This window comes from Bufo gargarizans, chromosome 1, assembly GCF_014858855.1.
Source record: "Bufo gargarizans isolate SCDJY-AF-19 chromosome 1, ASM1485885v1, whole genome shotgun sequence".
Classification (NCBI taxonomy): Eukaryota; Metazoa; Chordata; class Amphibia; order Anura; family Bufonidae; genus Bufo; species Bufo gargarizans.
The window spans coordinates 535,468,599-535,494,625 of NC_058080.1; the positions used below are offsets into that span (position 1 = coordinate 535,468,599).

General features: G+C 45.9%; 1 protein-coding gene across 3 annotated transcripts in view; it reads right to left on the reverse strand.

The window, feature by feature from the left end:
* Window positions 1–20,303, reverse strand: part of PXN (paxillin) — a 47,277-nt gene extending 26,974 nt beyond the window's left edge. For all 3 annotated transcript variants that reach the window (XM_044275426.1, XM_044275425.1, XM_044275424.1), the window contains exon 1: window positions 20,167–20,303. In XM_044275426.1, the coding sequence (XP_044131361.1) occupies window positions 20,167–20,179 (13 nt within the window). In that variant the 5' untranslated portion in view covers window positions 20,180–20,303. The remainder of the gene's footprint in view (window positions 1–20,166) is intronic.
* Window positions 20,304–26,027: the final 5,724 nt, after the last annotated feature.

Below are 26,027 nucleotides of genomic sequence, written 5' to 3' on the forward strand. Positions count from 1 at the left end.
TGGACCGCGCTGGCGTCCTCCTTTGTATGCATTACTTGCTCGGGATGGTTGTTTGCTGCGGTCCACATGCGGTGGGATTGCTCCCCCAATGATAAACACGCTACAGTGTTTGGGGTTTGAGCAGCTCCCCCATACTTGCCACGGTATTTTGTGGTTCACATGCGGTGGGACTGCTCGCCCAATGAAAGACACGCTACAGTGTTTGTGGTTGAGACAGTTCCCCCATATTGGCCACTATATTTTTGTGATGTTGTTTTATATGTATTGAATGGGCCTCTATCTGGCAATTGAACATTCTGTTACACCTTGAAACCTCCATCACATGGTCTGATATGGGTGTGGCTTACGGTCTGGCTGTGTTCACATTGCACTAGTTGTCCTGCTATGCGGTTGTGTGGAAGCTTGGCTGTGAGCTGGATTTCATCACCTTCAGACCGTGTTCACATCATAGTTAGTGCAGTGGTAGGACCCCTTGCCATGCTGAGGACCGTGTCGTGGTGCATGATGGGCTCCGATATCTTCCTGACAGGAATATATTGGCAAAAGTCTCAGCTTTTATTATCTGCTTGTATGACCAGCTAGTATAGTCAGTGGTATATCCGTTTGGTGTTTTTTTCAGTGCTTTTACATAGGCAAAAAAGATACATAGATACAATTAAGTTTAGTAGCCTTCAGTTAATTGCATAGGTTTCATCGTCCTTTTTTGGAAATACGAATGTTTCCATTATTGTCAGTGGCAAACGCTATAAGAGAGTCATACATAAGACACTGCACATATTTGGCATCGCTACACCGTATAATTATGGGATTTATTTTTACAGTAACCATTACTGATTGAACCAACTTCCTTAGGGTTCATCAGTGATGTCCTCTGTGTGCAAACCAGACTGCACACTTTTCCGATGGCCCGTGCAGAGAACACGGTAACAGGCACCATTGATGCATGCGCAACTGATTTCTGCACATTTATTGGACAGTACAGAGCCGCCACCCATATGCAGTCTGTTTAAACGACAGGTTTGAGACCGCTTACCAGAAAGAATCCTTGGGGAGTTTCACACTAGCGTTTTTGTTTTCCGGCATTGAGTTCCGTAACAGGGCTCAATACCGGAAAAGAACTGACCAGTTTTATCCTAATGCATTCTGAATGGAGAGCAATCCGTTCAGGATGCATCAGTTCAGTCCCTCTTACGTTTTTTTGGCCGGAGAAAATACTGCAGCATGCTGCAGTTTTCTCTCCGGCCAAAAATACTGATCATTTGCCGGATCCTGCATTAATTGTTCTGGCAAAACGGACCCTTTAAAAATGCAAAAAAAAATTAATACCGGATCCGTTTTTGCGGATGACACCGAAAAGATGGATCAAGTTTCAATGCATTTCTCAGATGGATCCCGCATCCGGATCCGTCTGACAAATGCCATCAGTTTGCGTCCGGATTGCGACGGAACTGCCTGCCGGAATCCTCTGCCACAAGTGTGAAAGTACCATTAGAAAAGAATACAAAAAAACAAAATGCTAAAAAGTGCCTTTATGTATTTTAGATATCCACTGCACTTTGGAAAAGTATTAGAAATGTGTCCAGCAAAAAATAAAAAAAAAATTATTTGGGGTATAGAAAAGAAGGCTCATAGCACTCCTGGGCATTAAAGTGTTAAAAATGTTGCTTACTTATGTAGACCGCAAAAACCCACAAAAGGAGAAGTGCCGGGATCAGAGAAGAAGCCTTCCTTTATGTAGAGTTCCAGAACCAACCAGTGTGAACGCTGCCGACTTCAGAACCAGGCCCTCCGTCCCCACACAAACCCTGGTGAAATGCCTCAGCCTCTTAGATAACCGCGCTGTAAGGCCTCATGCACACGACCGTTGTGTGCATCCGTGGCCGTTGTGCCGTTTTCAGTTTTTTTTCGCGGACCCATTGACTTTCAATGGGTCCGTGGAAAAATCGGAAAATGCACCGTTTTGCAGCCGAGGCCGTGATCCGTGTATCCTGTCCGTCAAAAAAATATGACCTGTCCTATTTTTTTGACGGACAACGGTTCACGGACCCATTCAAGTCAATGGGTCCGTGAAAGAACACGGATGCACACAAGATTGGCATCCGTGTCCGTGATCCGTGGTCGTAGGTTGCTTTCATACAGACGGATCCGAAGATCCGTCTGCATAAAAGCTTTTTCTGATCTAAGTTTTCACTTCGTGAAAACTCATTTCCGACAGTATATTCTAACACAGAAGCGTTCCCATGGTGATGGGGACGCTTCTAGTTAGAATACACTGCAAACTTTGTACAAGACTGCCCCCTGCTGCCTGGCAGCACCCGATCTCTTACAGGGGGATATGATAGCACAATTAACCCCTTCAGGTGCGGCACCTAAAGGGGTTAATTGTACTATCATATTCCCCTGTAAGAGATCAGGGCTGCCAGGCAGCAGGGGGCAGACCCCCCCCCCCCCTCCCCAGTTTGAATATCGTTGGTGGCACAGTGTGCGCCCACCATCGCCCCCCTCCTCCCTCCCTCTATTGTAATAAATCGTTGGTGGCACAGTGTGCCCCCACCATCGCCCCCCTCTCCCTCCCTCTATTGTATTAAATCGTTGGTGGCACAGTGTGCCAACCACCATCGCCCCCCCCTCCCTCCCTCTATTGTATTAAATCGTTGGTGGCACAGTGTGCCAACCACCATCGCCCCCCCCCTCCCTCTATAGCAGTAACATTGGTGGCAGTGTGCGGTCTCCCATTCCCCCCCCCCCCCCCTTTCATCATTGGTGGCAGCGGAGTTCCGATCGGAGTCCCAGTTTAATCGCTGGGGCTCCGATCGGTAACCATGGCAACCAGGAAGCTACTGCAGCCCTGGTTGCCATGGTTACTTAGCAATAGTACAACAGTAGAAGATTCATACTTACCTGCTTGCTGCTGCGATGTCTGTGAACGGCCGGGAGCTCCTCCTACTGGTAAGTGACAGTTCTTTAGCAATGCGCCGCACAGACCTTTCACTTACCAGTAGGAGGAGCTCCCGGCCGGACACAGACATCGCAGCAGCAAGCAGGTAAGTATGAATCTTCTACTGTTGTACTATTGCTAAGTAACCATGACAACCAGGGCTGCAGTAGCTTCCTGGTTGCCATGGTTACCGATCGGAGCCCCAGCGATTAAACTGGGACTCCGATCGGAACTCCGCTGCCACCAATGATGGGGGGGGGGGGGGGAATGGGAGACCGCACACTGCCACTAATGTTACTGCTATAGAGGGGGGGGGGGCGATGGTGGTTGGCACACTGTGCCACCAACGATTTAATACATTAGAGGGAGGGAGGGGGGGCGATGGTGGGCGCACACTGTGCCACCAACGATTTATTACAATAGAGGGAGGGGGGGGGCGATGGTGGGCGCACACTGTGCCACCAACGATATTCAAACTGGGGAGGGGGGGGGCTGCCCCCTGCTGCCTGGCAGCCCTGATCTCTTACAGGGGAATATGATAGTACAATTAACCCCTTTAGGTGCCGCACCTGAAGGCGTTAATTGTGCTATCATATCCCCCTGTAAGAGATCGGGTGCTGCCAGGCAGCAGGGGGCAGTCTTGTACAAAGTTTGTAGTGTATTCTAACCTGAAGCGTCCCCATCACCATGGGAACGCCTCTGTGTTAGAATATACTGTCGGATCTGAGGTTCACGAAGTAGCTCATATCCGACAGTATATTCTAACATAGAGGCGTTCCCATGGTGATGGGGACGCTTCAAGTTAAAATATACCATCGGATTGGAGAAAACTCCAATCCGATGGTATAAAAGAACTCCAGACTTTACATTGAAAGTCAATGGGGACGGATCCGTTTGAAATGGCACCATATTGTGTCAACATCAAACGGATCCGTCCCCATTGACTTGCATTGTAATTCAGGACGGATCCGTTTGGCTCCGCACGGCCAGGCGGACACCAAAACGACTTTTTTTTCATGTCCGTGGATCCTCCAAAAATCAAGGAAGACCCACGGACGAAAAAACGGTCACGGATCACGGACCCCGTTTTTGCGGACCGTGAAAAAAAAACTGTCGTGTGCATGAGGCCTAAGAGCGCTTTCACACTGGCATTTTTCTGCATCAGCATTTTTAGTGATTTTTTTTGCAAGTGCATTTCTTGTGTTTTTGCAAGTAAAGACACCAGCTCCAGAAGGTCTATGGGAAATGCAGGGCACGCGGGAGCTTTTTTGCCCCTGCCCTTTTGTTCATTAGGTGGCATTTGTCGTCTCTCTGGCTTCTTTCCAAAAACGCATGCTGGAGTTTTTTGTTTTGTTTTTTGGCGTTCTGACATTTTCTATACGGGAAACACTAGTGGTAAGACACACTGACCTAATTTACTACTCCTATAGAAGGGGTAAGCTCAGACTGACTGTATAGACCTGCACCAGATTTATCACTGGGGCTCAGGCTGGAGGATATATATCTGGTGCAGGGACAGACACTAAAGCCACACAGGCCGATTGAACAAGCGATTGTCTGAGAGGGGGGGGGGGGGGGGGGGGGGAGTGTTCCTTCCTGGCAATCGTCTATTCGCCAGCGGACAGCTGCTATTACATGAAGTGATCTCCTCCACAGTATGCGGAGGAGCGATCACAACGCCATCGCTCATCCCCATGCTGTACAATGGTTTGCCGGCGGCAGATCATAATTAGACAGCATGATCTGCAGCCGGCAAACAAGGATTTTCAAGAAATCATAACTGTTCGATGAAGGAGCGTTTGCTCATTCATCAGGCAATACGCTGCAGTATTACACTGCAAGATGGTCGCTAACGAACATTCATACGAAAGCTCGTTAGGGATTATCTGCCGAAAAATCTGCAGGTGCAATGCAGCCTTAACAGTGAAAAAAGGGTAGAAACCCTAGATATGTCAATTTGGGCCACTTTAAGACAGATTTTTGATGCAGATACATTAAAACCACCGGTGGCAAAAGGATGTGTGTAGGGACCATAAGGGTACAGCTGCTCTGCAAAATTTATGGCGTGCAACATTTTTTGTAAAGATAGCCAATGGTGGTGATGCGACGTCTCTTCAATGGATTTTTGTACGACTGTCACATTATTACCTAGCATGTCGCAGTGCAACACCATTGACTATCATTACAAAAAAGCAGGTTAGCCCCAAACACCACACATCTGATATTCAGGTAGGGGTGGGCAATATGGCCTAAAATCTATATTCCGATATAATTTAAGTATGTGCCATATATTCTAGATTTGGGGGGGGGGGGGGGGGGGGGTTAAACTTTTTTTTTTTACTTTTTATTTAAAAACTATTAGCCTCCTTATGGGCTAGACCCTTGAACAGGACTTCCCACTCTCCCTGCTGCCCTGGGCATAGTGCACACAGCAGCAGGGAGATTACCATGGCAGCCAGGGCTTCAGTAGTGTCCTGGCTGCCATGGTAACCGATCGGAGCCCCAGGATTACACTGCTGGGGCTCCGATCAGAGGCTGCCACCAATGATTTAATCGTGTGGAGGTATGGGGGGGGGGGGGGGGCACAATTAATATAATACTTAGAAGAGGGGGAGTAGAAGGGAGTGGCTGTGGCCACTGCGCCACCAATGAATATAGTTAATATGCCTAAATACAAACGTAGCCTGCATGTGCCGGGCATATACCATACCTGGCCTCTAAACAGGAGTTTACTACAATGGAACATCATCTAATTTAGCCGATGCAAAAAAAACGCAATCCAAGCGATTAGAGGACACTGGAGGGACCTTTTATCCACAAGCATGTCTTCCATAGGAAGGCTATCATTTACATGCACTGGACGGGAGGATTTGTGGTACCATAGTGACTAAATAGCTAGAAACTGATGGTGCCCATTTGCACTAAACCCAATGCACACATATAATCTGATTCTTCACAGCAAAGCAATAAACACAAGACACTGACATAAAACCCACCGCTATACACCAGGTGTAGAGAAATTCCAGGCGTGCTTGTGATAAGAAATGTCCTCCCTCCTCATTTCCTACTCCAGGAACAGGACTTCCTAGGGCGCTTACTGACTGTCGTATGGCTGTTCCTGCCTCGTGTGTTAGGCTACTTTCACACTCACGTTTTGGGCGGATCCGTCATGGATCTGCAAAAACTGATCAGTTACAAAAATACAACCACCTGCATCCGTCATGAACATAGCCAAGACGGATCAGTCATGAACTCCATTGAAAGTTAATAGGAGACTGATCCGTTTTCTATTGTGCCAGAGAAAACGGATCCGTCCCCATTGACTTCCAGTGTGTGCCAGGACGGATCCATTTGGCTCAGTTTCCTCAGACGGACACTAAAATGATGCAGGCAGCGTTATGGTGTCCACCTCCAGAGCGGAATGGTGACTGAACGGAGGCAAACTGATGCATTCTGAGCGGATCCTTTTCCATTCAGAATGCATTAGGGCAAAACTGATCCGTTTTGGACCGCTTGTGAGAGCCGTGAACGGATCTCAGAAATGGAAAGCCAAAACGCCAATGTGAAAGTAGCCTTACTTACAAGGTGTCTGCCGCAATGAGAGAACCTTGGAAATAGACCATTTGACAGCACTCCAGAGGACACGCTCCTGATGGATAATGGGACAGTACAGACTCGGCACAAGATCTGCCAAGTGTGAAAACTCCAACCTCTCCCTGGATTGTAGAAATTACTCTATCTTTCTAAATCCACCAAAGAAGAAACATATCAAATAGGGACTAAGGGGGTTCATTTACGAAACACGCCAATATTAGACGTATTCCTGGCGCAGATTGCGGTCTTACATTTAGAACTGGCGGTGGATCAGCTGAAGTTATGAAGAGGTGACGTCTCTTCTTACCTCCGGTGGATCCACCACCAGGCATAGGGCTTGTTAAGCGCCGGTCCACACACCTACTCTATTTTTTTTATGCACTCTCTCTCTCATTTCTGGGCTCACTGGCACTCCCAATAGTCTAGAAAGCTGGAGAGAACAGAGCCCAATTTTACAGCCAAGACCATGATTCGGCAACCAGTGGAAGCCATGTTCTAGGATGCCGACATACAAGATATTCTCTTTTCCAATACAAGACTGTTTTAATGGCTATAGTCCAGGGGTGCACAACCTCGATACCATTCTGTGCGATGACAGACATGTACATCTATGTCTTATGGCTGGTCACGTGTATCTTTCATGTATTCCCCCATTAGATGGGAGTACTAGAAGTGTAACATTTATGATATATACAGTAGGTTCAATACGCCATAAATATAGTATTTTAGTTGGTAATACCCCTTTAAGTTTTATTTTCGGCCCTTGGAATTGGTTTAGGCTGACAATGTGGCCCCCAATCAGAAGAGGTTGTGGACCCCTACTAGTCCTATAAAACAGCTGCATTACTACATTACAATGTCTTATATGAAGACTGAGCCAACCAGGAGAGGAAAAACAAAGGCTCACAGAGTAATATCACATTCCAGCGATTTCTGCAGTTCTGCCCCTAGGGCCTGTTCATATCTCAGCAGAAAAAAGGAAAGCTTGCCAAGTACAGTCTCAAGGAATCCTGACATTCCCTGCATGCTGGCACTCGCTGCAACTTCAGCACTGCTCCGAGAACCATGACAGACAGACAGAGAGCACGACCCACAAAGACATCCACATGCACCCTTGTCTGTAGATCTCATGTACTAAAGGGGCGCTCCAGCAGTATAACATCAGGTCGCTGGGGGTCCGACCACTTGGACCGGCAATCCCATGAGTTCCCTGTCTGAATGTAGCACGAGCGCACATGTTGGTCCATTAGGACTGAGGTAGACAGCTCGCAATCACTCCCATAAACGTGGAAGGAGTGGAGGACCAACATGTGCACTACTAGTCCCATTCAGAGAGGGCAATCTGGAAGGCCTCTTTCTCAGCATTGCTGGGGGTCCCAGAAGTCAGAAAGCCCACCACCTCCTATGTGACATTTATCACCTATTCTGTGTCAAGCGTGCATGTTTATGTGGAGGTCGATGCAGGCCACAAAAGATGCAGACAGCAGATGGACTGTCCGTACCGCCAGCCCGCGTCCTATTCTTGTCCGTTTTGCAGACAAGGATAGGACATTTCTACAGGGATTTAAAAAAAATATATAAAAATAAAAAATGGCAGCATGCACACGGCCTTCTATAGCGCTAACATATTCTGCAGCTCTTTACAGACATCGCTTGTTGTCTACAGTCTAAATTCCCTATGTGTATGTCTTTGGAGTGTGGGCGGAAACCCATGCAAACAGGGGGAGAACATACAAAGGCACCAGTGCTAACCACTGAGCCACCGGGCTGCCCAACTTACATCAGACATTGGGATTTAGCAGCCTCCATACACATTGATGGTCTGCTGAATTTGCAGACAATTGAGGTTTCAGACAACTTACAACTAATGTGTATGGCCAGCTTACAGCTCTGTTCTCATCACTTTAAGGGCTCATGTGCCCGGCCGTTGCCCAGCCGTGCCCACAAACAGCGGGTTTGCAATATGCCGTGTGCACCCCGCATCAGGGATGCGGAAGGTCAGTGCAGAATGGAGGCATGAAACCACATTGCCTGCGCACAACAACAAAAAGGTAGTGCATACACTTTTTTGTGGTGCGGACGGACCACGGACCCATTCAAGGTCTGGCTTAGTCTGCGGAATCCGCACGAATGTTGCCCGTGCAACAATATCCGCAGGACAATATCAGCACTGGTGTACATGACATTTTGAAAAGCTCATCTACTTAGCTTGTAGTGTATAAGGCCCCATACAAACGAGCGTATATTTTTAGAGGATCGGCTTATGCTGTGGATTTTTTTGCACAAAAATCAGCGCGTAATACGCACAGTGTGCATGTAGCCATACAGTCACCCAAAAGATCCCACTGCAAAAATGTTTTTCTTGTGGTAAACTGACATATAGCAGCTAAAGTCCAGAAGGACATACTTTAGGTCTCTGTGAAGCCAACGTTACTTTATGGACAGGTTTAGAGAGCAGGTCGAGAGCTTTGTACACGCTAAACCTGCATCAGAAACACAATGTGATCACAGGCTAACAGCTTTCTCATGTGTATGGACAGCCAACACAAACCACTTTGTGGGATTTACGTGAAAGTTAAAAAACACCAATCACTAAAGCTGGGTTCACACCTGAGCGTTTTACAGCGCGTTCCTACGCGCTGTAAAACGCACAACAGGCAAGAACCAATGATTCCCTATGGGAATGGTTCTCACCTGGGCGTTTTACAGCGCGTACGATCGCGCTGTAAAACGCCCGACGCTCAAACAAGTGCTTGAGCTTTTTTTTGGGCGTTTGTCGCGCGTTCCCGCACATAGAAATTCGGGAACGCGCGACAATGTGTGAACGCCAGTCTCTGTATGCGCGATTGTAAACGCCCGTACAATCGCGCATACAGAGCGCTCGTTTCAGAACGCTCAGGTCTGAACCCAGCGTAAGGGAGTACTCACAGACTACAAATGTGGAAGGGTTTACATATCCAATATACTATCACAGACACAGTGATATGGTACACTTCACCTGGTCACACTCTGATTTCATAAGCGTCATGCTAGGAATTAAAGGGGTTGTTCATCTACAGGGGGCCGTTCTGTCGGACACGTCAACGCTTTGGCCAAGCATTGGCTTCGGTGGCCATGTGACCCACGTCAAACAGGACATTGACACGCAGAGACCGGAGCAAGGCAGCGATGGCAGGGGACGAAAGAAGTCAGAACCCAGCAGTGAGGAGCAGACGACTATGCTAAACTCCACAGGTCGAGCCAGGTAGGAAGGGGGGCCCCCTGAAGATGAACAACTACTGAAAGCATTCAGCTTCTGTCCCAATTTTCTATCCTCTACAAAGGTCCAAACAGCAGACTGAACATATGATTAGACAGAAAATGTGTCTTGAAACTCACTACATACTCGTACAGCCCATTAAGGGGACATTACATGGATGCAGAGCATCAGATCTGACACTGGTTTCCACAATGATATCTGTGTCAAATTTAAGGACAACTGGCACCCCAAAGAAATAAGTAACACACTATTTATTTATGTGGATTCTGCAAGAAAACGCCAAGGATCTATTCAATTGAATGACAATAGAGCTAATCCTTGCTAATTTACTGCATAGCAAGTCCTCATGCACACAACCTTATTTTTTTTCTGCATTTCATCCGCGCTTTCGTTGCGGACCCATTCATTTCAATGGGGCCACAAAAAAATGTGGACAGCGCACAGGGTACTATCTGTCTCGTCTTGTGCATGTCGACCCTCAAAAAAAAAAAAAAAACGTATCCCTTTCTATTCCGTTCTGCAGACAAGAATAAGCATTTATACGACTGGACCTGAGGAAACTGCAGGATGCACACGGTCAGTATCCTTTTTTTTGCAGATCCACAGTTGGTGTACCACAAAATACATATGGTCCCGTGCATGAGGACTTAAGCTGGATATACACATGAATGTTGGATCTCGTCATTTCAGCTGGATCGGCTGATTATATATAGCTAGGAGGACTTCCTGGTAGATGTTTGGGTAAGGAAAGATCAGGCTGTTCAAGATCAACATGCCCAATTCTTTAGTTCTCTGGGAAGATAAGCCACTTCCAGAGGTGTTTGTCAGGGGCTTATTCTATTCTCCCTATTCAGAACATAAGGACGGTCAGCTGAAATGAGTAAGCCTGTGCCCCCGAGGGTGGGAGGTATGTGGTCTGCTGGGGGGTAGGGAGACATAGCTGGTGCCTAAACAAAAGCATATGGCCAGCTCTTCTGTATGTGTTTTCACCTTTTTTCTCTTTAGTGCGGCTGTACTGATCCGATAGATGCAGAAAATATCAGTTTTGTCAATCCAACACAAAGAATCCTGTTACTTTATGACAAACGTAGTGTGAACAAAAATGACCTCAGGGTGGCAGACGATGGTGGACAGCAAGGTCCTGCATCTGCTGCTGTTTATAAAGGACCTAAAGCTCTGTCCAGCTGTAGAAAGCAGTTCTAGGCAGTCCTGAAAAGTGAAACAGAGCCCCCAGTGTCTCCATGCCCGGCGGACTCATTACACACCGCTCTCTACTGTAATCTAATCCTGTGTAACCTCATACACTCAGTGAGTAAGTGCGCAGGAATGGCGAGTCTATACACTGCGTATAACAGAGTAGACCAGCTAGGACAAAACGACAAATCACCCTATGTACCAAAAGGTGCGCAGGAAGCACCCGCTGCTGCCATTAACCCATCAGCCGCTGACAAACAAGCGGCTTGTGAATACTGTAGGTCAGACTGGATAATGCATAGAGCTGATGAGGATGTTATCGGTGGCTTCATGACCTGCCGCAAGCATTCACTTACCCAACAACAGGTACTAAAACAATTGCGCCATTGCTGATTTACCAATCAATGTGCAATCTGCCCGGCATTAGGAAACCTTTGCCAAACGATTAAGGATGGGCTTTTCAGCAAATAATTTGTTCACTGTATTATGTGAATGACGTCTGTGTAAATTCCGTATTTTGCGGAACGGAACAGCTGGCCCCTAATAGAACAGTCCTAACCTTGTCCGTAATGCAGACAAAAATAGGACATGTTCTATTTTATTTATTTTTTTCAGAACAGACATACGGAAACGGAATGCACATGGAGTAACTTAAGTTTTTTTTTTGCAGACCTGTTGAAATGAATGGTTCCACATACGGTCCACGAAAATAAAACGGAACGAACATGGAAAGAAAATACATTTGTGTGCATGAGCCCTTACACGTGACTGAATAGATGCACATCTGCCCCAGCAAATGTACTAACATTTACACCAGAAAACAAGTGTCAAAGAGGAGTGAAAACTACTCCAAGTCAGGGACTGTAGTAGTTTTCACTTCAGACACACGGACTGCTAATGTATGACCTCCTGCAGCGCAGGGGCTATAAGAGTCAGTCTCTGATAAATGACCCCCAATCAGTTTTTAGGAATTCTCATCCACACACTGCAGATATGTTGCCAATGGTGCAAGCCACATCAAATCAGCAGCACTTCTGCAACAACATCCACATCATTTCAAGCAGATGCGCCGAAGATTTGCATACCCTTAAAATGCGCCATGCAGGTTCATTTACACTGGGGATTTCGTAAGCATCGCGAGAATGAGATTTCTCGTCCACATTGCTACTTCTGTAAAACACAGTGGGGGAGATTTATAAAAACTGGTTTCAAGGAAAAGTGAATTAGTTGCCATAGCAACCAGATTCTCTCTTTCATTTTCCAAAGTAGTTGTGAAAAATGAAATCTGTTTGGTTGCTACGGGAAACTAAGCCAGTTTAATTTTACACCAGATTTGATAAATCTTCACCAGTGGATTTTCCCCATGCAATTTTTACACCACCTGTGGCCATATCCTAAAACCACCAGTGTAAGTGTTCGAGTTTGCGTGTTGTTTTCATCTTCACTGGTGCCAGGCAATGACGAGTGGCTGCTAAGGGTCAGAGCCCGGTCTCTAATTGAAGTCACTAAGCCATATGCAATTACACAGAAAATGAGTGACACGACATCCGGAATGCACAGAGCCTGTGGTGTGTATGTGCTAGATCAGCTTGTTACTCTAATGTGGAGATCTAGGAAGGACCTCCAATCTCCAGCATGGACTGTGATAGAGTGCAGTGGACAAGGAAACTCCTGGAGGTTCAACATCTGGGCAAACATTTAAAAATGAAAGGAAACAAAAATTAAGCAATGTAAGGAAGCAGGCCCTTCCTCCCACACCCATCTCTCAACAGCCAAAATCCCTTCCCCCTAGAATTCCACCTCGGAGCTATGTCATGCAGCTCCTACACACACCTTACTTCACCAATGCAAGCTCAAAAGCCTGGAGAGCGCCGGAATGTTCTCAGGACTGGGCTCACAAGCTGCATATTTGGTAAGGATTTGCAGCATGGACTCCACCACAAATTGTCTCAATCACATTGGAGAATCGCAGATTCATACAACCCACCACTAGTACAGACCCATTACTGGGCTCCCATAGACTTGTAGGAGGCCACATCTCAGCATCCAGAGCTGTGGAGAGGCTGCAGATCTTACTACTTGTATAGTATGGCTGAATCTATAACAATGCTCATGATACAACAGATTAGAAAAAGGAAAAGAAACCTTGTGCAGTGACTAAACCATCTTCTGATCTGGTGGGGTTAAGTCATGGTCACCATGTGGGTGTTGGCAGAAAAGGGCAGCCAAAGCTATGTAAATTGCATGATTGAGAACTAGATTCCTGGAGCCTAGGGTTCGATAAACTCACCAGAGGAGATTTTTCTAAACTGGTGTAAAGGAAAACTAGCTTAGTTGCCCAAGCAACCAATCAGAGTCCAGATTTCATTAGTCAGAGCTCCATTGGAAAATGAAAGATTAAATCTGATTGGTTGCTAAAAGCAACTAAGCCAGTTTTCCTTTACACCAGTTTGATAAATCTCTCCCACCAAGTCTATCGCCAGCGAGGGCCAACTGCTCCAAACTGAATCCCTAAAGTGGTATTTTGGTTATATCAAGTTATTCTCTATCCACAGGATAGGGGATAACTATCAGATAGGTGGTGGTCTGACTGATGTGACCCCCAGCGATCACAAGAGCTCTGTACCCTCACCCTAAATGAATGGAGAGGTTGAGGTTGTGCTGCCTCATTCTCTATGAAGCGTTCAGCTATTTCCAGCCATCTCAGAGAATGAATGGAGCAGCACAGGCCTCTCCATTCATTTCAGAGAGGGGTTCGGAGTTTTCATGATTGCTAGGTCACATCAGTTGGACCGCAACCAACCTAAGGCCCCTTTCACACGGGTGCAATGCATGACGTGAACGCATAGCACCCGCACTGAATCCTGACCCATTCATTTCTATGGGGCTGTGTACATCACTTCTGCGTTGCGTGAAAAACGCAGCATGTTCTATATTCTGCCCTGGCCCACAGAAGTGAATGGGGCTTTAGTAAAAAATGCATTGCATCCGGAAGCAAGTGCAGATGTAATGCATTTTTCATTGATGGTTGCTCATAGATGTTGTTTGTAAACCTTCAGTCTTTTTTATCACGCACGTGAAAAAAACGCATCAAACCGCATTCCACTCGCGCAGAAAAAACTGAACGCAATCGCAGACAAAACTGAGTGAACTTTCTTGCAAAATGGTGCGAGTTTCACTGAACGCACCTGGACCTAATCCGTCACGCTCGTGTTAAAGGGGCCAAATAATTATCCCAATCCAGTCGATAGAGGATAACTGGAATTCCCTTTTAATACAGTGCCCCATCTTGCCTCAAGACTCGGCGCCACACAGCTTTTTTTGCCATATTCCTGAAAATTGAATAATAAAAATAGATCATGCAAGCTATATCAAACAGGTATTCACCCCCAAGAGGCACCGTGACTAGGGAAGAAAACAGGTGGAGGAATGGGACAATGATTGTGGGAACACTTGTTCCCAGTCTTGGAAATATGTCACCAACAATCAAGCAAAATGCTCGTCCAGCGGGTGATCACAGCGGCACAAACACATCACGATGGGCCTGTGTATAAGGGTCCTTAGCGCCCATGATGAAATGGCTATGCACAGAAACCAAGAGATGACATTAAACTGCACAGTAAATCAAGATACAGCAGCCCGAGGCCATGAAAAGGATGGCAGGCTCCTTCACACACGTATTGTGGTTATGTGCTAGACCTGTATTCAAGTGCATTCACACACTCGTAAAGGGGGCTGACAGGCTTCCGGAATTTTTTATTTAAAAAAAATGCTTAGGTGAAGTCCGTCCAGGGTGAGGTCTTAAAAATGTGAAATATTGCGTAAAAGCTAAAACCGTATCCCCTGGCCTTTAGTACGCCTGCAGTCTCTTTTACAAGTAAATAATAATTTACATTAAAATATCTGATCTGTAAGGTTCCTTTAAATCGCAAGCGATACGTGTAAAATATCAGCAGCAGAACAGCATACGTGCTCAGCAAATATTTACCTGGCAGTGCTACGAGCAACCGTAATAGGAAAATGTAAGAAAGTATATATTCTGCCCCATAAAGTCAACAAACACAAGCCGAGCCTTCTACTTACACAACATCTGTTCTTTGTACAATAAAAGCAGTTCCCCCAAATAAGATATAATAATAAAAAAATAAAATAAAAAAATAAAAAGGAAATCAATTTACACCATTAGAAAACACAAACTAACGCCAAGGATTAGTTGCCCCCCAAAATCAGGATACTGCTATCATTTTAAAGGGCCTCTCACAATGAGAGGTGAAGTCTCTGCATACTTTTCTTTTAAGGGCTCATGCACACGGTCAGGTTGTGTGTGTGCCCGCCACCATTTTTTTCTATACTCATATAGAAATGACCTATTTTTGTCTGCAAAATGGAGAAAAATAGGACATGTTCATTGAAACCGCAACAGACGCGAATTGGATGCAGACCAATAGGTGCCATGAATTTCCGTTAAGGAGCAAGGACGGCTAGAGTATGCGCCTAATTTATGACTGCGCCTACACATTCTTCATCAATGGCACAAAGGATGGCTGAAATCTTCCCCAGCTATGAGCCGCTGTACTACACATTTCCGGCACGCCTCATACGACAGGCCGGACAAAAACCGCTGCATACAGTAGTATTTTTCAGGCTGAAACAGAGCATCTATCCCAGAAGGCAGCTGATTCCGCCAATGTCGCATGTGGGGAACTCCGACAGGCTGCTCTCCGCCAGAAACAGTCACTGGAGATGTGAACATGGCCTTACTTGCTCCAGTGTAATGCCTCATGCAGACGTCTGTGTCAGTTTTGGATCAGTGGTAACACGGACCGTGTTCAATCCGTGTTTTCTCCCGTGACAGATCCGTGTTGGGTCCGTTTTTTTGCTGTCCATGTTTTACCGACACTGAACAGTTTAAAAATAATTTTCAAAGGATCTCTTCTTAATGATCCGTAAAATACGGATTAAACACGGATGGCATCAGTGTTGCATCCGTGTTTTTCACGAACCCATAGACTATAATGGGCGTGAGGGATCCAGGAACACGGACCAAGATAGGACATGCATCCGTGCTGAAAACACAGACCGTGCTAATACACTGATGTGTGAAAACACACATTCAAATGAATGGGGACGTGTGCTGTCCGCGGAGAACACGTACAGCACACGTACGTGAAACACTGACATGTGAATGAGGATTAAGGACACCAGACAACGGTGCCTTACTATGTGGTGGAAAAACATGCACTGAAATCCGCATATACCGTATGTATTTTTAGGTTCATTCGGGGTTTATTCCGGATTTCGATGCAGATTTCATTGTGGAATATGATTTACCGTTGAGATCTATGAAGAAATCCGGCTTTACAAAATCCACAACATATCACGTTTTCCGCAGCAGAACACAGATCTTTAGAGTAGACATGCGAATACATGGACAACTATTTATGATGCAGATTTTTCTGCAAATGCATTTAACCATGCGCGGGGGCACCTAAGATTACCCCAGATATTAGGCAAGTGTATGACTAGAGAGGGAGATTGCGGTAGGATTCCGGTTTTCTGTTGGGATTAATCTTATTTTGTCCTCCTTTAACACTCCTGTAAATGATGTGTGACGGAGAGTACATGTGCATTCACCGCAGAAGAATAATGACAAGCTGAACACGCCTCGACCAAAGAGAAAAAACTATGCCAGCTGTAATGACGCGAGCCACCACGCTAACATGCTACATACGGTATTACATGAGGCCGGGCACATCAAACTACCAGACATGGTTAAGAGCGGCCACGAATCCTGCCAAGATTAAAAGCCTACATTACGCTTTACTTAAAACAAACAGCGAGCGGCAGGCCAAGAAGTATACAAGCCGTCCCTGAAATAACACGGGGCTGCTTCTCCCGTTACCGCTGACATTCTCAATGCCCAGGGCACCGATTAAGACGCTGACCCTTTACCACTGTCCAAACTGCACCGCAGTAACCAGATACATGGGATGTCAAAATATAGTACACGACCAATAGGGGCAAAAAAAGAACCCTGATCAGAACCCCCGCAAAGACTAGCTATCACTATGGAGGACTGTGAGCATCCAAGACACATTCACTGAATCGGACGCAGAGGGGCTAGGCTCGCTATAACAGGGTTCAATAAGTCACAGGGACATGTGCCTCATTTTAAAGGCGGCCATACACATTCAATAGCTGTCGGCCGAGCCACCTCTCCTGAATCCCTCATACATATCCACATTTGGCTCGGAGAGGGGTGAAAGCTGAGGCAGCTTATCTCCCAGGAGAACAACAGGATCCAGCGTCATGCTCAATCTCTCCCCGACATCTGCCGAGGGAGAGTCGGGCGCCCACCACACACATTAGGGCTCATGCACTTGACCCTATTTGTTTTGCTGTCCGCAAAACATGGATGGCCGACATGTGGTTGCAGCCATTTCTTTTTCGCCTCAATAGAAATGTCCTATCCGTATCCTGAAAAGGGACAAAAATAAGGCTACATATACACAACTGAAAAAAAAAGTCCCTTAAAAAAACAGACAAACTGTGCATTTTTAACAGACGTTAAAAATGAATAGGTCTGTTTAAAAACTGACCCATTAAATTGTATGGGGGCAGTCGGTCAGTGAAAAAGAGTCAACATAGAACATGTTCTATATTTTTGCGTCCGTTTTTCACTGTGTGCATGTAGCCCAAGACATGTTTTGCTTACTTTTTTTGTGGGGCCGTAGAAGAGATGCGCGGAGGCGGTCAGCATGCTGTCCGCAACTTTTGCAGCCCATTGAAAGGAATGGGCCGCTCCGACCAGCAAAAAATGCAAACCAAACATACTGCTGTGTGCATGAGGCCTACAAAGGCTACATTCACACAACCTTATTTTTGCTCTGCTTCCGATCTGCATTTTTTGAAAATTGCACCAGGACCCACTGATTTCTATGGAGCGGCAAAAAATGCATACAACCGTGTGCTGTCAGCATCCAAGAGGACGTTATAGAACATGCCCTATTCTTGCCCATTTTGCAGACAAGAATAGGCATTTCTTTTATAGAGCCCGTAGAAAGGGCAGGATGCACACAGCCGGTATCCAAATTTTGCAGATCCACAGACCGAAAAACAGATATGGCAGTGTATCGAAGTCTAATGTGTATCAGAGTCTTAAATAGATCACCTCTCTTAGGCTACTTTCACACTAGCGGTTTCAATTCCGCTATCGAGATCAGTCATAGGATCTCAATAGCGGATGAAAACACTTCAGTTTTGTCCCTATTCATTGTCAAAGGGGACAAAAACAGAACTAAACGAAATGCACCATAGTGCATTCCGTTCTGTTTGGTTGCGCTCCCATCACGAACAGAAAAACAGTGCAAGCAGCATTTTTCTGTCCGCGATATGGTGCAGAGCAAGACGGATCCGTCCCGACACACAATGCAAGTCAATGGGGACGGATCCGTTTTCTGACACAATAGAAAACTGATCCGTTCCCAATTGACTTTCAATGGTGTTCATGACGGATGCATGCGGTTGTATTTCTGTAATGGATGCATGCGGTTGTATTTCTGTAATGGAAGCGTTTTTGCAGATCCATACTGGATCCGCAATAAAACGCTAGTGTGAAAGTAGCCTTCTGCCTCCTATACACGGCTGCAGGTGTCCCGTTGCAGTATTGTGGACCGCATTTGCGGATCTGCAATACACGGGCACCGTTCCTTGTGCATTGCCCATCACGAACGCGGACCTATTCACTTCAACGGGTCCGCAAATCCGGAGATGCAGAATGGTGCGCAATGGAAGCACTACGGAGTGCTTCCGTGGGGTTTCGTCCTGTACTTCGGTTCCGCAAAAAGATAGCACGTGTTTTATCTTTTCGCGGAACGGCCAGATCGCGGACCCAATAAAGTGAATGGGTCCGCGATCTGCTGCCCCACGGACGGTGTTCGTGCATTGCGGGCCACAGCACAGCCACGGGGCGCACACATTCGTGTGCAGGAGGCCTTAACATGGTTGTTTCTTGAAGATAGACATTTAAAGCAGCGTCCCCAACAATGAGTTGATCAGAGGGTGCAGATTCCTGCAGAAAGATGCAATACTACACAGGACCCATTTACATCAATGGACGACCACATGACACCTCATCAACTAAATTCTTCAGGGCTATGTCACTCCTTGCAGAGTCCCTCTGCTCTATCTAATAGATGGGGGCCACAAGCCAGCACCCCTTTCTGGGCACAGAAAGTATCACTTTAACAGCAGGGATTCAACATAGGTGCCAGAGGCACTGGGTCCTGGGCCCTTAGGATTAGACCTGTCAGCAGTACGAAGAGACGGGTACATTCCTAGAAACACACATTATAAATAGTAAAAGAGGATGAAGCATAATTCTGAGATGCTGTGTACATTGTCCTCTTCCAAGTGCCTGAATGTCATGTAAGCACGTATCTAGTGTAACTTAAATGTGTCACATACAGGATGTGCCGAGCAATATACACCAAGAATGTGACCGCAGCTATAAAGCTCCATTGTGCAACAAACAAGTCAAGAACACTCACCATAAGACTAGATATAATATTTACCTTAATAAAAAATAAAAAAAACAATGCATTCCTAGTCAAATACATTTCTTGCAGAAATCAGCGACCACTGTGATCCTAATTTCCACTGACAGCAAAGACCACCAGCTCCTTCTCTGCCCCCCTTATCTTCAGACATATAGGTCAGTGGTGCCCCCTAACACAAGGCATGCAGTCCAGAGACTGGCATTCTGTACAGGCTGGGGAGGGTCACATAACTGTCTTCTAGGCTCCACAATGACAATTCTGGAAGATATCTTCAATGCCCCTTGACGTCTACAGACGGAGATCGGTCCAGATACAATGATCTGCACACAATCACCAACTCCATGCATTCCTATGGAAGGCGACTACAAGAATGCTGGCAGCAGACATGTCAGCCAGGAGTAACACGCTGATAACCGCTACCCTACAGCAGGACATCCCAGCACACCCGCAGGAGTCCGGATCACACACAAGCTCCTCCATGTGACACTTGGGTCCAGGGTATAGTCGCCCCGTTAGCTGTAAACGACCAGTGAGCCAACCCCGAGCACACATGTCGTGCCCCAGTCCCTACATACGCACAGCCCCACCATACAGGTCCCCAAAGTCCCCGGACCGTCACTCACCCAGGTCGTCCATGTTGCCGCTCAGCCGGAGCGGTCCCTGGGAGTCCGACACAACTTTCAGACTTCAACGCAAGAACGCGCCTCCGCCTCCCTGCGTGCGCGTTACCGACAAGCTGACGAGCCACACCCCACCTAGCTGTGCGCGCCCCCGCGTCTTGTAGGCGGTCTCCACAATGCGCGCCCTCGTGTGCGTCAAGTAGCCCGCTCAGTGTGAGAGCTTGGTGTAGAACTACAAGTCTAAGCCTCCTGTTCCACTTCCCTATAGACTTGACTGAAAGATAATGGTTCACACCACGTATTTCTATAAACCAATGTTTCTATAGCAGATATGTAAAAGAGGCATAAAACATCCACATGTTTAGCATTGCAGCTTTTAAGGTGGCAGTGGGTCCCCTTAAAGGGCTTCTGTCACCCCCCAAAAGTCATATATATTTTTTTAGGCTAATTAAAATCCTTATACTGTGATTTTTTTTTCCATATATAGGGCTCTTACCCTTTTCTGTTGGCTAGTTTCTTTAAAAACTGCACTTTTATAATATGTAAATGACTTCACTACCAGCAAGTAGGGTGGTTACTTGCTGGTAGCCGCCGCATCCCCTCCTGCTGCTGATTGACAGGGCCAGCGAGCGCTCTCCTCCTCCGGCTGCCCCTGTCTGCAATTCAAATCCCGCGCCTGCACCTCATTCGGCGCAGGCTCTCTGAGAGAAGGGCACTCGCTTCCTCAGCACTTCCTCAGTGCGCCTGTGCCGATGACGTCTTCTCTTTCGGGTTTAGAGGTGACATCATCGGCGCAGGCGCACTGAGGGAGTGCTGAGGAAGCGAGCGTCCTTCTCTCAGAGAGCCTGCGCCGAATGAGGTGCAGGCGCAGAATTTGAATTGCAGACAGGGCCAGCCGGAGCAGGAGAGCGCTCGCTGGCCCTGTCAATCAGCAGGAGGAGGGGGCGTTTTTTAAAGGAGGATGCGGCTGCTACCAGCAAGTAACCGCCGTACTTGCTGGTAGAGAGGTAATTTACATATTATAAAAGTGCAGTTTTTAAAGAAACTAGCCAACAGAAAAGGGCAAGAGCCCTATATATTGAAAAAATCGCAGTATAAGGATTTTAATCAGCCTAAAAAAACCTTTTTGGGGGTGACAGAAGCCCTTTAACCACTTCAGCCCCCCTAGCTTAAACCCCCTTAACCTCCCTGGCGGTATGATTATGTCAGGAATTTTGTACCAAAAGTGGTACAATTTTTTGCATGAAATTTGGCGTTATGTATTGTAGGCTTGCAATTCTTAGTAATTACTTACTTAAACCTGACCAAACAAGACTTTAGTAGACATCCCAGATGTGATAAAGTTTCAAACACAAAATCATGAATTATAATCTAATAAATAATATAATTTTATTTAATAATGTAATAAAAATAATGAAATTTGTTTTATGGGCACAAATTACAGTAAAATTGCAGGCAAGGGGCACTGTACAGTAATAAAATGTCAGCTCTGAGGTTATACAGTGTAATCCTCTCAGATTACACTGTATAACCTATTTTATGTGTGTGTGTCACTGTTTGTGTTTATATTTTTTTTGAATCTCCCGCCCAGTTCCGCCCCCATGCGCAGCTGCTGCGTAGGGAACGGAACCCGGAAGTGATATGCCGGCCGGCGCTCGCAGCACAGGACATCGCCGGATCGCCGGCAGAAGGTGAGGGGGGACTGCAATGTTACCCCGAGCGTGACTCGGGATTACCGCTCCTGGCAGCGAAAATTAACCCCGAGTCATGCTCGGGAATACCGGCAAGGAGGTTAATGACCAGACCACTTTTTACACTTCTGCACTACACTACTTTCACGGTTTATTGCTCGGTCATACAACTTACCACCCAAATGAATTTTACCTCCTTTTCTTTTCACTAATAAAGCTTTCATTTGGTGGTATTTCATTGCTGCTGACATTTTTACTTTTTTTGATATTAATCAAAATTGACCGACATTTTTCATTTTCTGTTGTAAAATTTTTCAAACAAAACTCCATTTCTATATACATTTTTCTCTAAATTTATTGTTCTACATGTCCTTGATAAAAAAAAAAATGCAATAACTGTATATTTATTGGTTTGGGTAAAAGTTATAGCGTTTACAAACTATGGTGCAAAAAAATTATTTTACGCACTTTGACTTTGTGAGCACCTGTCATGTTTCCTGAGGTTCTACAATGCCCAGACAGTAGAAACACCCCACAAATGACCCCATTTCGGAAAGTAGACACCCTAAGGTATTCGCTGATGGGCATAGTGAGTTCATGGAAGTTTTTATTTTTTGTCACAAGTTAGCGGAAATGGAATTTTTTTTTTTTTACAAAGTCTCATATTCCACTAACTTGTGACAAAAATTTTTTTTTTACATGAACTCGCCATGCCCCTCACGAAATACCATGGGGTATTTTCTTTCTAAAATGGGGTCACTTGTGGGGTATTTATACTGCCCTGGCATTTTAGGGGACCTAAAGCGTGAGAAGTAGTTTGGAATCCAAAAGCATAAAAATTGCCCTGTGAAATCCTAAAAGTACTCATTGGAATTTGGGCCCCTTTGCACACCTAGGCTGCAAAAAAGTGTCACACATGTGGTATCGCCGTACTCAGAAGAAGTAGGGCAATGTGTTTTGGGGTGTATTTTTACATATACCCATGCTGGGTGAGAGAAATATCTCTGTAAAAGACAACTTTTCCAATTTTTTTATACAAAGTTGTCATTTTACAGAGATATTTCTCTCACCCAGCATGGGTATATGTAAAAATACACCCCAAACCACATTGCCCTACTTCTCCTGAGTACGGCGATACCACATGTGTGACACTTTTTGCAGCCTAGGTGCGCAAAGGGGCCAAATTCCTATGAGTACCTTTTAGGAGGGCATTTTTAGGCATTTGGATTCTAAACTACTTCTCACGCTTTAGGGCCCCTAAAATGCCAGGGCAGTATAAATGTGACCCCATTTTGGAAAGAAGACACCCCAAGGTATTCTGTGAGGGGCATGGCGAGTTCATAGAAGTTGTTGTTTTTTTGGCACAAGTTAGCGGAAAATGATTATTTTTTTATTACAAAGTCTCATATTCCACTAACTTGTGACAAAAAAATAAAATTTTACATGAACTCGCCATGCCCCTCATGGAATACCTCGGGGTGTCTTCTTTCCAAAATGGGGTCACATGTGGGGTATTTATACTGCCCTGGCATTTTAGGGGCCCTAAAGTGTGAGAAGAAGTCTGGAATCCAAATGTCTAAAAATGCCCTCCTAAAAGGTACTCATTGGAATTTGGTCTCCTTTGTGCACCTAGGCTGCAAAAAAGTGTCACACGTGTGGTATCGCCGTACTCAGGAGAAGTAGCGCAATGTGATTTGGGGTGTATTTTTACATATACCCATGCTGGGTGAGATAAATATCTCTGTAAATGACAACTTTTTCAATTTTTTTATACAAAGTTGTCAATTTACTGAGATATTTCTCTCCTCCAGCATGGGTATATGTAAAAATACACCACATTGCCCTACTTCTCCTGAGTACGGCGATACCACATGTGTGACACTTTTTTGCATACCTTTAGGATTTCACAGGGCATTTTTACGCATTTGGATTCCGTGAGGGGTATGGTGAGTTCATGTAAGATTTTATTTTTTGTCACAAGTTAGTGGAATATGAGACTTTGTAAGAAAAAAAATAAAATAAAAATCAATTTCCGCTAAGGCTACTTTCACACTAGTGTTCGATCGGATCCGTTCTGAACAGATCCGATCGTAATAATGCAGACGGAGGCTCCGTTCAGAACGGATCCGTCTGCATTATATTAGCTAAAAAAAGCTAAGTGTGAAAATAGCCTGGGACGGATCCGTCCAGACTTTCAATGTAAAGTCAATGGGGGACGGATCCGCTTGAAGATTGAGCCATATTGTGGCATCTTCAAACGGATCCGTCCCCATTGACTTACATTGTAAGTCTGGACGGATCCGCACGGATCCGCACGCCTCCGCACGGCCAGGCGGACACCCGAACGCTGCAAGCAGCGTTCGGCTGTCCGCCTGGCCGTGCGGAGGCGAGCGGAGCGGAGGCTGAACGCCGCCAGACTGATGCAGTCTGAGCGGATCCGCTCCATTCAGACTGCATCAGGGCTGGACGGCTGCGTTCGGGTCCGCTCGTGAGCTCCTTCAAACGGAGCTCACGAGCGGACCAGCGAACGCTAGTGTGAAAGGAGCCTAACTTGTGCCCCCCCCCCAAAAAAAATCATCTTATATGAACTCGCCATGCCCCTCAAAAGTAATCTTTATAGCGCCGCAGAGATTTGACGGTGTTTTTGCAGTGATCAGAAAAAAAATAATTTGTCACTGCGGTGGGGCGGACTGAACGCAAGTGTGCGCACAAGATCAGACCTGATCGGGCGAACACTGCGTTTTTTGTAGAGCCTATAGAATATGTCCTATTCTTGTCCGCAACTCCATAGAAATGAATGGAACATGCTGGGAGTTGTAGTTTCACCACAGCTGGCGTGCCGAAGGTTAGCAATCACGGTGATAGGCCATCAATACCAAAATCTCAGACAACCCCTTTAACTCCGGTGTAGCTGAACAGGTTGCACCAATGATATGTGCACCCCCGGGTCATGTCCCATCTGTTTTAGGTTTTGGTTCTGACGGAGCCGACATCACAGATTCCATCATATTTCACAGAAGTCACCTCAGTAGAACTTGACATATCAGTTGGGTCCATCGGGCACCATATGGGTTAGAGCTCATGTTCCTTTTTTTTTTTTTTTTTTGCGGACGGTATGCGGAACCATTCATTTCAATGGGTCCGCAAAAAAACGGAAGTTACTCAGTGTGCATTCCTTTTCCATATGTCTGTTCCGCAAAAGAATAGAACATGTCCTATAATTGTCCACATTACGGACTAAGATAGGACTGTTCTATTAGGGGCCAGCTGCACACGAACGTTATCCTTATTTTTGTCAAATCCGTGTTTTGCGGACAGCAAAATACATACTGTCGTGTGCAATGAGCCCTTACTGCAGTGGCCACAGCTCAGTAACTGGTGTAAATGACTGAAATCTACGCAGATACGACCTACAGTAGATTTCAGTCTGGCGAACGGACTGCCAGAGGAAGAAAATGTTTGGACACTGTACTGGTGGCCTATCCTCAATAGCTCATTGGGCGGTCTAACACCCTGCACTCACTACGATCAGCTGTTCTGCAGTAGCTCCTGCGCTGGGCGGCAACTAGTGTTGGACCCCCCGCTGTTCTGATATTGATGACCTATCCTGAGGGTAGGTCTTCCATACCAGAATCTCGGAAAATCCCTTTAAACCGCACAGTGCCCCTTTCTGAAGTGCTTTATAAGCAGCATATGCAATGCCCCCTCTAAACTGTGATCAGACACAAAAGAAAAGTGGACTATTTGCCCATGGAAACATCTCATTTGGAAAATAAAAGCTTGGATCTTGGACCTCAGACTACTTCACTTTTCCTTTGCACCTATCCACACAAAAAAACAAAAAAAAAAACGGAACAGAAACAAAATACATTTGTGTGCATGAGGCCTATGATGTATATCAGCCGATTTTGGGCTAGCCACTCAACAATTTAATGTGTATAGGGGCATCCCGATCCTCTCTCATTGGCAGATGTCGGAGGAGATAAGAATCAGTATGTTGGATTTCATCTGCCCAATCATTTCCTTCTATGAGAGATAAGCTGCTGCCAGAGGAGTCAGCTGTTCAGCATCTTATGTGTATGTCTAACTTCATTAACCCCTCAATTTTATATGTCCTAGCACTTATCCCGCTTGCATAAAATGTACATACATACGTATTCAAATAATTCATAG